The sequence below is a fragment of the Dufourea novaeangliae genome, unplaced genomic scaffold, assembly GCF_001272555.1.
Source record: "Dufourea novaeangliae isolate 0120121106 unplaced genomic scaffold, ASM127255v1 scaffold65, whole genome shotgun sequence".
NCBI lineage: Eukaryota > Metazoa > Arthropoda > Insecta > Hymenoptera > Halictidae > Dufourea > Dufourea novaeangliae.
Genome location: NW_015373961.1, coordinates 1745488 through 1758300, shown reverse-complemented (window position 1 = coordinate 1758300; position 12813 = coordinate 1745488). Strand labels below are relative to the sequence as shown.

The 12813-nt window shown below is 39.2% G+C and overlaps 2 protein-coding genes across 2 annotated transcripts in view; both read left to right on the top strand.

The window, feature by feature from the left end:
* Positions 1-8475, top strand: part of LOC107186569 — a 32307-nt gene extending 23832 nt beyond the window's left edge. The window contains exons 3-7 of the mRNA XM_015574464.1: positions 2861-2971; positions 3061-3198; positions 3677-3774; positions 4881-5046; positions 7871-8475. Of these exons, the coding sequence (XP_015429950.1) occupies positions 2861-2971; positions 3061-3198; positions 3677-3774; positions 4881-5046; positions 7871-7974 (617 nt within the window). The 3' untranslated portion in view covers positions 7975-8475. The remainder of the gene's footprint in view (positions 1-2860; positions 2972-3060; positions 3199-3676; positions 3775-4880; positions 5047-7870) is intronic.
* Positions 8476-10584: 2109 nt separating this feature from the next.
* LOC107186575 (glutaminyl-peptide cyclotransferase-like) lies at positions 10585-12407 on the top strand. The gene is made up of 6 exons (XM_015574470.1): positions 10585-10693; positions 10846-10989; positions 11191-11460; positions 11522-11683; positions 11746-11971; positions 12253-12407. Exons 1-6 carry the CDS (start codon positions 10598-10600, stop codon positions 12405-12407), a joined length of 1053 nt encoding a protein of 350 aa, XP_015429956.1. The 5' UTR covers positions 10585-10597.
* The last annotated feature ends 406 nt before the right edge of the window (positions 12408-12813 follow it).

Genomic DNA, 12813 nt, shown 5'->3' with positions numbered 1-12813 from the left:
GCGCAACATCGATTGAATTTAATGCAGATTCGAGGTCGGTCTGTGTTCCGGTGCAGCGAAAATTATTCACCGATATATTCCCACCTTCGGACAGAAATCGTCCTACAAAATGGAGGTCAGGTGTACGGGCGCGCGCAGCGAGCGATCGAGCAGCCGTGTGTGGTGTTGCTCGCGTGAAAAAATTTGAAGAAACCAGTCAACGACCGGTTTCGGGGAATTTTGTACATTCCGTCGTCTTTTACCCCCACCACCACCTTTTTCCTTCTCTTATCCGGTCGTAATCACGAGGTCGGTACAAAAGGAAGAGGACAGGTCCTATGAGTGTCGTGTCCACGGGTTCCTCTTCCTGAACCGTGGCGATGTGACGCCCGCCCGGTACCTTAACCTGGTGTACAGTTAACCACGGTGTCAACGATCTTGGCATGGCGCCTCGTTTAGGCGAAACTAGAATTCGAAGAAGGTCGAGGAAACCGTCCGTTGCCGGCCTGAATGTCAAATTGCGTTTCAAACGGTACGCGAGTGGTGCGCGCGACGCATCGTTCACCTTCGGCACAGGTGTGATAGCTTGATCAGGCAATCGAGTTACACTGCACCGTTCACGAGTACGGTGAAGCCTCCAGTAATTTCCTTTTCTGTGGTACCACAAATTGTGAGACACCTTCAATCTGGGTTATCTATAAAGACCAAAGATTGTAATCCCCTTTTCGATAGTACCACAAATTATAAGACACCTTGAATCTTGACCATCTGTGGAGACCAAAGATTAAGTCCAGTCTACCAATGACCACTACGACAGTCGTCGTCTTAACTTACGGATAAAGTCTGGTAGAACCACCGCAGAAATTTCTCAATTTTCTTCAGAAATTCTGGGTTGAATAGAAACACCTAACAATCCACTCCGTTTCTCTATCATTTTATACAACACCAGACACAATTATATGAACTATAGGCAACCAGAATACAATGTCAAGTTTAGGTTCAACATTCTCGTCATTATGTTTATATACGTTCGTTGTTCGTGAAACGGGACACCGGGTACATTGATGGGGCGGTCTTGTTGTGATTCGCCATTGAAGGGAAAAGAAGAGTAGCAAAGGAGAAGGCCGGCTCGCGTCGCAATTAATCCGATTGCCGTTTTCTCTGTCGGGGATTCCGAGAAAGACAGGAAACCGTGAAAGCATCGCCGCGACATTAGCCGCGCGACTTTTTCTTTTCACCTGGCTACGCGGAGATGTCTTTCGAAAGTATGCGTGTAGTGTGTATTTCGTAGATTAGGAATGGAGCGCCGCGGAGGTACCGTTGAAAGAGGCGAACCGGCTGTGGGGAGTTATGAGTACACACATCGAACGACGACGCGTGTACCGCGCTCTGCAGCCGGTGATAGCGCGTTGCATTCTGGGTCACGTGCTTTTCGATACCGCGCGTGCGCGGTACGCCATCGGGACAGGCCGTAATTTAAAAATACCCGCCGTTTTTTCCCCTCCATCTATTACATTCTTGCACCTCTATTCAGTCGACTTCTTTACTCGGTATTGATACCGTAATAAATTCTTGTGATTTCTTATTTTTATATACAATATACACTGCGTGGCATAACTATAAAACCATCCTAAAAGTTGCAATTCTTATGTATTCTGGTTAAAATAAAAACAAACGGAGTATACCATGTCTGAAATCGTGTTGAGAAATAATGTTTCTTCAGAAAAGGATAGATTACATTCCCTAAAAAAAGTGGGTCGTTTTTATTTTAATCACAATACATAAGGATTGAAAATTTTAGGGTGGTTTGCCCCAAATTTTGTAATGCCTTATAACATTTACTGCACACTCGATAAGTGTCCTGCCACATATGAGCAGGGGATGTAAAACAGAGGTTAGACTGAAAATTCTGGGCTTGGCTGCAGTTTAGTCTGACTTGTTGCGCGAAGGAAGTTAATTAATCGAATTCTGAACTGGTGCATGTTACTCAGAGATCCGTATAAGTTACGAAAATCGTCGCCAATTTAGGAAGCTTCACGGCGGCTAATTGGGGACAGACATGGAAATTCGTCATGGAAACTCGCTGATTTCACCGAACGGAATCGCGCACGAACGAGCGCACGTGTCTAATGGACTGGTTGCAAAATTAACTACAGTCGAATTCTTCCCCTTTCGCGTATCGCTAATACAAAGTGCAATCAAACGAACGAAATTATTTTCTCCCAAAATGACGAGCCAGTTGTTATTCAAGCGTTAATGTTCAGTGAAAGTTGATGTGGTAGTAACAATGGTTATAACGTTGCAGAAGTAGCTCGTTTTCAAGTTTAGGAACAATCTTCGTAGCCTATTGCACGTAAACTTAGAGTGGCTCCAATGGCTACGGTGGCACTTCCGGTTCACGCTTTCGTCTACCATAGTTCATTTATACATATACATACTTTTGATGGTAACATCCAATTTTTCTACCATGTTAATTTACTCCTATCGGATTAGTGCTGAGATTATTATTCACAGTTAAAAACGAACAAGAAATCATTAACTAACACATTCACGTGAAAGCATAACCAGACTGCGGAAGTTTACATAAAACAACGTAAACGCAGAAATTCCTTTCTTCCTCTAAGGATTTTATCGACTTATGGATAAAAGAAAACATTTATTAGGGAAAAACCATCCCCTATATTTATTAAATCCGACGTAGGTTTTGTATTTTATCTATTTCACACAATTGGAAATAAATTATAAGAATCCAAAAATTAAACAAGATGAACGTACACACAACGTAAGGGTAATCTATCGCGTTGAACGCATCAATCGGTATGACCATGCAATGAAACTATTAATACTGTAATTAATATTATTACCACTTATATTGTTGCAGTTCAGACATATCTGAGCCCAGTGGAGACGCACTGCATGAACGTCAACTACTTCATCCCTGACGAGGAGAATCTCACGAGAGGCTTCTCCGACGACGCAATGACTCGACTTCGTAAGTAATAAAAATGACGAACAGTTGCATCATTCAGACATGGTATCTTCGATTATTATTTCAGTCACGGTGTTATTACTGTTTTTCAGACATGGGCAGATCGGTGATAGGTCTGTTTATAGTGGGATTCGTCGCGATCTTCACCGCATTCTGGACGGGAGTGGTGGGCTGCTGGAAGAGGTCGCCCGGAAATATCACGGCGACAGCGATTCTGATGCTGCTGGCATGTCAGTAGAATACTCCTAAGTAGACTGCGGATTTTTATGCAATATCACATTTTATAAAGCAATTTATAGGGACAAGAATAAAAGTAGGATTTTCTTTATTGCCTTACGTATTTTATTGGGTTAAGAATAAAATAGAAAAGTCGTTGTATTTAATGAAAGTTTTGTCTTTTACTGTATTTCACAGACAACTATGGGCTATAAATGCATAAAATTCAGTCTATTCATAAGTATCGAATCTAAATCTAAATCGATCTACTTAATTACTGGGAGGGTATCGAAAGTGAAAAACTGTGATAACTCCCAACTTCTCAATAAATCTACTGTAGCAAGAATCTTTAAAAAGAAATTGATTTTCTCTTGTCGATACTCGTTTTAGCAAGACCACTGATCTTCTTTTAGATAAATTTCTAAGTTAGTATAAGTATTTTATTAACATTGTTAATTTCTGTATGAGAATCAAGATCATTGAATGATCCAGGTTTACTGAGCGCCAGCGCGATGGGACTCTGGCATGGGGTTGAATACTACGAGAAAGAGAAGATCGTAGGAGAAGAGTACTATCAGCAATGGACAAACGTGAGTACTCAATATCACTCGACCAACAGTTGGCTTGATACCAATACTCGCAGACGTTCGAGTCCCAACGATCGACGCACCGGTTAAAAATTTCACATTCACCATTGACATTTATCAACACTCCTACGAGTTTCCTAGTAATTAAATACTGATATTAGTTACGTCATTGCTTGTAAATTTCCTGTTTCGATTAAAGCCTGCATTAGGATTCGATTAATAACTCGTTGCAGCGACGGACTTGTGTAACTTAGAAAGTCGCGGTTCGTTTTAAATATCAGACGAAAAATTTGTTATCTCTGGACGAACGAGATCTTTGGGTAATGATCTTGATAGCATATAATGGCACCTGAAGTTCTGAGATTCGAACGTTGCGTTTCAATAATTCCAAAACCAATCGCAAAAAAGTAAGATGCTTTAATCACAGAAACGATCTCTGCTTTCAATAGTACTCATCCCAAAGTGTTATCATAAACTTATTATCAGTGATATTAGATCATCTTACTTGTCAGTGAAAAAGGAACACTTTACATTTTTCTATTGCAACAAGGATTACAAAACGGAACTGCCCGTGGCATTCGAGGAGCATGCAGTAGGCTAAAATTAGAGAAGATTCCAGATTTACTTATTCATATCCAGATCGCCTTATTTTACTATTCAGATTTCTGAGAGTTCAGTTGCAGCCAGATGACCAGCTGCTTTCACCAATGATGACTAGAAAAACGACCCAGGAGTATTTTCCTTTTCTTTAGGCTAAACCGTCAAAGGGTTCATCGATGGTCCAAGTGATCCACGGACGAGGAGAAGGACCCAGAACGAGCGATCAGTAATGTTTCACATAGAAATTTGCCCGCAGGTATTAAAGGACAACGCGGTGCAGTGGTATGGATGGTCGTTTTATCTTGCCTGGCTGGGGGTGGCGACTTGTTTAGGCACGATGACGCTATTCCTGATCGCGGCGTCCTGCCTGCGACGGGAGCATGCCCGCGAACAGGCACAAAACGTTCAGTACATCATGCCAGGTGACACGATAACCATGAAACCGGACCGGACTAACCTTTCCCCGTATCTTGTGTTCTTTTTTTCTCGGTAACGCGGGCCCCGCCAAGGTCCTGAAGGACAACTCACTAATCTCGTACGACTGGTCGTACGTGGTCGCTTGGGTCGGCGTCGGTTGGTCGTTGGTCAGCGCGATCTTGTTTAGCGCTGCGGCGATTTGCTTGAGGGGCGAGAGAATGCGCGAGGAGGCGATGAACATGCAGTACCTCATGCCTGGTACATATTTAACACCGTTTTGCTTTCGCCACGAACGCGATTGATGCACGCAGACTTCTGGTGTTAGGGGATCACCAGTTAGAGGATCCCCAATTAGGGAATCTACAGTTAGGGGACCTTCAGTTAGGGGATCCTCAGTTGGGGGATCGTCGGTTAGGGGATCCTCAATTAGGGGATCCTCGGTTAGGGGATCCTCAGTTAGGGGATCCCCAATTAGGCAATCTCCAGTTAGGGGACCTTCAGTTAGGGAATCTTCTGTCGGGGGACTTTCAGTTAGGGGATCCCCAGTTAGGGAATTCGCACTTAGAGAAGCAACAACTTTGGAGGCGATCGTATAGGGGATAGTCAGGAAGCATAAGCTATAGGGAACGAAGTAATACGTTTACTGCAAAAAGTTTTCCTACTGAGAATACAAATATCTAGAGGTTAACTTGTACTCTCTATATTATAGTCCTAATTATATTTAGAAGATTTTGAATGTCTCTGTTTAGAAATTGATTGTGTTTGGAGAATTAAATGCCGCTAATGAACGTGTTAAAACTTACAGAAATCGGGTAATACATCGAACTGGCTATATGGAGAATTATTTCAGAACTTCTTGAACAAGAAACTAATAAAAATTGCTCCGTTGTAACTAATGAAATGGAAATTACTATAGTATTCGTCGGCAACGAAACAGAAGTCTGCGTGTACAGCGTGTTCCACTAACTTTGATTCATGATTACTGGGTTGACACCGAAAATGACATTCCACTAACTCAAGTCAGGTTAATAGAAATATATAATAGAAATCCGCAGAAAAAAGGTTGATACAGAAGCAATATTATTAATGCTCCGGTAAGCTTACTAATTGAGCATTACATAAAATAGAAATCGTTGAACTGGAATTGGAGAAAATTGCATAGCTCGTTACTATGCAACAGAAGTAACTCAATACATACACTAAAATTAAAAACCAGATTTCAAACACTTGTTGAATCTTCGATATTTATCGGAACATACCTTGAATTGTGTCTATATCAACGAATTAAAAGTTACATTATAGTAAATTGCCATTATTAGTAGTAGAGTACCAATAAGTCCCACCTTTGATTACTACAATCAACAGGAACGAAAATACTACTCGTTCCTGGTCAAGTAATCATAGATTTAACAAACGAAATCCAAACTAATCTCTGAGTACACCATTCAGAAAACGAGACGAAAGGTTGTTCGCTTCTTTAACATCCTAACTAGAGAACGTTAAAAGAACAAAATAATCTGTACATAATGTACTGGTCGACTGTCACGTACGTACAGGTGGAATAAATGCTTGTTAGTTTGAAAAACGAAGCTGCGTGTCGCGAGACGAATCGATAGATTCGATGGTTGGACATCACCGTGAGAAAAAGAATACTCGATTATTCGTCTTGGCAGAACTCTTACTCGGCTCACGCTCTGTTTCCATCGCGGATTAGAGCGATTCTGTCACGGTACGCTCCTGCGGGAAACTTTCTAGCCAGAAATGGTCGTTTTCGATGATCGATAATCATCTTTCACGACTCTTTTAAACGGTCTCCTATAATGTTTCGTTGGTTGAAATCGTCTCGAGGCCCCCCATTTCGTTCTACACAGTACACCTGACCGAGGTGTATACGATAAATTTCACTGTTAAAACGTCGACAAGAGTTTCTACCAATTTGGTTCGAGATCAGTGGCCCCTGGTGTCACTAAACCCGTATTTAACGCGGCGATACTTTTCACGAAGACATTAAAAAACTGGAAACCGTCGTGTAATGTGTACCCACTAGGTAGCTTTTAACTAGATTCGTCGAAAGCGACACACTTGCCTAATTTTACTTCCAGCACACGAATGATTCCATTGCGTTTGTGTATTCAGCGCGGTGTAGAATGGGTTCTAATGGGGGAAGGACGAGCAGGTTCGCTTCTACGATTCCCTTTCTATTTCAAACGTGTACCACAATGGCCGTGACTCGGAAGAAGGTCAAACAGAGCGATCGAAAAATATTCAGATTGTTGATAGCTACCAATTATACGAATAATAAATTAAGAGCAATTATATTTATGGGAATGTTTAACAAGTACAGTTGAGTCTGCCGTATCCGAATCAGTAGGTAGACATTGCAAAGACGAATAATAGAGCACGCTTAACCTCTCTGGAGACAATAATCGAATTTCCTCGATTGTATCGAACGCCCACAAGAAAAAGGTTTTACCTACACATTCGATTTGTCTCGCACCGGGTTATTCAATCAAACGGATAGATCAATAAAATACTCACGCAAGCGGAAATTGTTTATATTAAAGACTGTAATTATCGAGAGATCGAAGTCCATGGTCTAATGTCAAGGCATAGAGTTCACTTCAGAAGTAATCGGAATTATTAGTCGAAAGAAAAAACTTTGTTCGAGACGAGTACAAATACCCAGTTGAATTGCATAAGTAGAATCATGAGCGTATAAAAGTGGTTCTTAGCCTCCCGTTTCACAACGGCAATATATAGGGTGTCACAATACAAGGACCTGCTATTCAATACTTCAAATTAGGAGAACACTTGAAAGTACTGACTTTGAGGTCATTACAAGGTCATCAATGCCTTTCTAAATATACACTAGTATTCAAATATAATTTTCCGTTAATATAAAACACCCTATATATATATAGATTCACTCGAGCTCCCCGCCGTTTTTCAAACGCGCCAAAGCATCCTACGAATAACAACAGATTCCTTTAACACGGGGAAAACAGAATTACGCGGTAGGCTAAGAACCACCAGCGGAACGAAACAGGCCGAACTAACAGCCACGTTCTCATGAATTTTCCAGTATATCCTCAAAAGCAACAGTACGCGTACGCCGGGTATCCAGCTCCTGCGGCGTATCCAGGGCCGTACTATCACGGATCGCAATACGGACCGTACAACTACTGAGAGCAGCTGCAGCCCCCACACACAAACACACACACGTCATCACGCGTCGGACAGAGGAGGACAATCTCGAAAGAGCCAGTGAACGTGCTCGAATGAACAAAAACGAATCTGGTCAACGATGTTTCCCAGGGGAACGATAAACAAAATGAGAAAAAAAACAACCACTAAGCTATCGAAATCGATCCAAACCATACCCGCGCGAACGGAGAAAACGAAATGGAACAGTGACGACCTTGGGGTCCCGCCTTAGACATAATTTAACATGTATCTTAGATCTAGTTACTTTACGGACATTCTGGTGCGCACCCTGGTGGACCCCACTGTCGTCGACGCCGATTTCACGTTCGACGGGAATTTCGTTTGGCACGTGAACCGCTACGAACCGGCGTTCAGTTCGACTCGCGAGAGAGACAGTTGCTCAAAAAAGCCCCAGGGCGTAATTACCTAGAATTGAGATGATCTTGTACAGAGGGTACCCTGTAATTTGTGGTGTAAAGCCTTGTAACGATTCGTGGCGTTGCTGTTGTTCGTTTAGGGTAGGAATAGCCTTACAATTGCGTAGTGTTTCTAATGTATGTGAATACCACCACTTTTTTTTTTAAACGAAACGTATTAATAGCTGCCTTAACCCTCTCACCTTTAACTGACTCGATGGTTTATTGAATTCCTTCTTTCATAGTAGTCCAGTAATGTATAGAAATCAGTATCATTTGGTTTTCTTTATCTCAAGTGGAATCTTAATTTAAACGGACAATGAAACCATGTTGAGGAGCTGCTAGATATTATTTTCCGAACGCGACGAGTCATTGAAAGGCATTGCACAAGGAATTACGGTATGCTCTGTATATATATTTTTCCAATTTAAAAACGTATTATGCTTCGTACGTGTTGACCGTGCTAGAACAATAATGATAGTTAATGGTAATACTAATAATTATAATAATAACTGTGTTTCGAATGTTACTTCATCATTGCACGATATTGATTGGTTACACGTGATCTTTCTCAAGGGGATGAGAAACGTTGGCATTCAACATGTCCCTCGTAAGATCCTATAAACTTTATGAACGTATTGTAATGCGATAAGCATTAAATTTTGAATCGTTGATTTCATGTGGTGACATAATTTGAAGTACCTTGCTCTTCAATTGGCAGCAATGTATAAAGAAAGTGCCTTCTATATGTTTCCTTTCGCATGCAATACATTCGTTAATTCGAAGATTAATGGTACTTAATAGTAAAGTGAAATCATCGCTTGACAGTTGAATACCGAATGTGATTAGCGTCAACAAGCTAAGAAGAAAGTACATTTTATACTGCGGTGAAACTTCCGTTTATCGATACTCTGATCGAGAATAGAAATTTTCGATCGAAGACGTTAGAAAAATTCGGCAGCATGGTGCAAGAGAAATATCCGTTAGTCAGATCGATGTAAATGGCAGAAAGCGTAAAATAGGTGCATCGTTTCATTCACATAATATCTCGTTTCATATGAACGACCCGTCATCGATTCGCTATACTTTCTAATACATATACGTATAGATCCCCCTCTCTCTCTCTCTCTTATAATAACGGCAATGTGTAAGACTTCTTATTGCGGTATCTTTACATAAGGTATTAAGAGACAAAAGATAATTCAATTACTTTATATATACCTTTGAGTAAATAAATTAAATCGGACTTAGTTCAACCTCTATCTTCCGTCTTCCATTCGTTCATTCGTTCGTTAACGTAATGTTCGAATCGCTGGACCATCACCGTAAGTTAGACAGGTTAAGAGAATCTTAGTGTAAGTATAATTCTTTGTTTACGCAAACTTTATTTTTTATCGAAGAAAACATTAAAACGATCGTGTAAAGTTCAATGTTTTCAAAAAAAAAAAAATGGAATACCATAACCCTTTATGTACTATAAACGATGCGACGTATCGTTGAAACTTGTTTAATATATTCGATACGTTACAAACAAGTATTCTCTTTCACTTACCCATCAGCTTCCAGTACAACCCTTTTGTTTCTCCTTCCACTGAAAACTTGGCCCATAAAATGAAACCGGTTTCATGCCGGTTATATAGATTCAATGAATAATGCACTACTGAAATTGTCTAGATAATCACAAGTTAATTTGAAAATACAACACTTTTGGTGGAAGAGATAATGTGATCATTATTTTGATCGGGGATTAAACGACTAACGTTAATGTTTAGGATGCTAGCACAAGAAACTGAAGGAAACCTGGGATATAAAGGATCTTGAAATAATAAACCTCGTTCAGGATAATATAAAAAAAACTTGCAACATTAATGGGATTCGCTTGTCATGCGTTTTTACGATCACACTATGTCATTTACACCAACTGTAAATTTCAAAAGAAGGAGGAATAATTAACACGCTGTCACTTCTCATAACATCACTCAAAACCGTTATGTGTCCGAAAGATTTTTGAAGGATACAGAGAAAAATCAACCAATGAATGCATTGTTTGACGCGTTCAGCCAATAGAAATTGAAATCTGTGGACATCGTCACGTGGGCATCATCTTCAAAATGGCGACGTTAATGTAAAAGCGACAATGGAAGCTTGGCGGCATCCAGTTGAGCACAAGCTCGCTACGATACGTGAACATGTTTCATTTTCTTTTAAAAATTTTTCTGGTCCTCGTCGGTCCATTTACGATCTATGCGGGCGCTCCGACACGATCATTATTCCGAAATGAAAAGGTACATGGTAAACACATTCGTAAAATTCGCTTCTTTCTTTTTAATCCACTTTTATTCTTTCTTCATGTATTCATCTTCTATCATCTTTCATAATACATGTTCTGATTGACGATCGTTCGCATGCATCAGTTACAGTCATGAAATAATTCCAGTACTATCACAAGCCAATTACGTTATCAAGAACTCAGATGCACAGATTGTCGGATCTGTCAAATGTCTCTCACATGGACGAGGTTTTAGATAACATATGTGTAGTGAGGATCGTCGGTACTCCGGAACACACAAATGTAAAAAATGTGAGTCTACAAAATTATAGAATTCGATGTTTTACATGATATGCTATGCATTTAATATTATCTAATATTAAATTTTCAGTTAAGTCTGAAGATTTAATGGAAACATACTTATTCAAGCATCATATTCTTAATTTAGATGCATAGTTTATAAATATGGTATGAAACCACAAACACTGATAAGAACATTTGTTTTCCTCATAGTACATCAAGAAGTCAATGCAAGAACTTGATTGGAAAGTAGAATCTGATGTTTTCAAAGAAGACACACCTACTTTCGGTTCATTAGAATTTGAAAATATAATTGCCAAATTGAACCCTAATGCACGAAGGTACTTGGCAATAGCTTGCCATTATGATTCAAAATATACTAGAGAAAGAAATTTTATCGGTGCCACGGATAGTGCAGTACCATGTGCTCAAATAATCAATCTCGCTAAAGTCATGAAGGATCATCTGAACTCTGTGAAACAAGTAAGAAATATACTTTTAATAATTATATTCAATTCCATACACTGAGTTGTAATATTTTCAGAATGACATTAGTCTGATGTTTATATTCTTTGACGGTGAAGAAGCATTTAAAGAATGGGGCCCAAAAGATTCCATCTATGGTGCAAGACACTTAGCTCAGATTTGGAACAACAATTACACCACTTATGAAAATGGAGAAAATATTTCTGATTTAGATAAACTTGTAAGTGTCTTTTAACTGTGGCTAAACTTTCACAATTTTAAACTACTTTTTTATCTTCACAGGACATATTAGTTCTTTTGGATTTAATAGGTGCTCCAGATCCAACATTTTATAATTATTTCAGTAACACAGAAAAATGGTACTCTTTATTAATGGCTATTGAAACTAAGTTAGCCAGTTCCAGAAAGTTTGAATCATACTCTTACGGGCAACCAGCTCAAAGATATTTTCAACCATATTCTATGGAAGCTAACATCGAGGATGATCACATTCCATTTTTACGAAAAGGTGAGCAATAAATGTAGCATATTAAATGTTTCAGTGCCAGGGGTCATTGCAGAAACTTTGTCAAAAAGTGCCAAGCGACGCGATCGCGCTTGTTTCGTTTCATGTAGATGAGTGCTAAGATGTCGTTTTTCATAATATTCCCGTCAAAATCGAAAGGAAAAACCGTTAATACAGTGACACTTTTTGATATAAAATCTGAACAGCGCAATCGCGCTGCGTGATACTCAAACTGTTAATAAATTTTGTATGTGTCATGTATTTACTATAAATATGTATTTCAGACATTCCAATCTTACACATGATACCGTATCCTTTTCCACCATTTTGGCATAAATCAGGTGATAATCGTGACAACATAGATTTAAAAACTACAGAAAATATTAATAAAATCCTAAGGGCTTTTGTGGCTTCGTATTTACATATTAATATCCAATGAATTAATTAACAGTTGTTATTCCAGAAACTTTTATCTGAACGAGCAGATAGTACATAAACATGACATTTAATTTATAAAATATTTTATACAATATGTTGTTCAACGATCAATTTCATGTGCATTTTTGTAACATATGTGACTTTTGTAACATAAATTTTTAACGAGACTAGGGTAATATTATTATATACAAACAAATGTATTTATATGTACTTGTACATATTTCAACAATAAAAATATATGTATATTTTGAAATCAAATGAAAAATATTCATTGTCTTCGAAGTAAAACAATATTGTTTGCATGCATGTAATTACAGTTGTAATTACTGTAAACAGTCTTGGTCACGAACACGGGGGATTACACACCGCAGGAAATCATTCTAACACGTGACTTCCTGAATCATGTT

What these genes read in the sequence shown, in the direction of transcription:
- LOC107186575 (XM_015574470.1), top strand. Translation starts at nt 10,598, where the DNA reads ATGTTTCATTTTCTTTTAAAAATTTTTCTGGTCCTCGTCGGTCCATTT. An exon ending in ATCTGAACTCTGTGAAACAA is followed by an intron (nt 11,461 to 11,521) that starts GTAAGAAATATA and finishes TAATATTTTCAG; the next exon opens with AATGACATTAGTCTGATGTT. An exon ending in TTTCTGATTTAGATAAACTT is followed by an intron (nt 11,684 to 11,745) that starts GTAAGTGTCTTT and finishes TTATCTTCACAG; the next exon opens with GACATATTAGTTCTTTTGGA.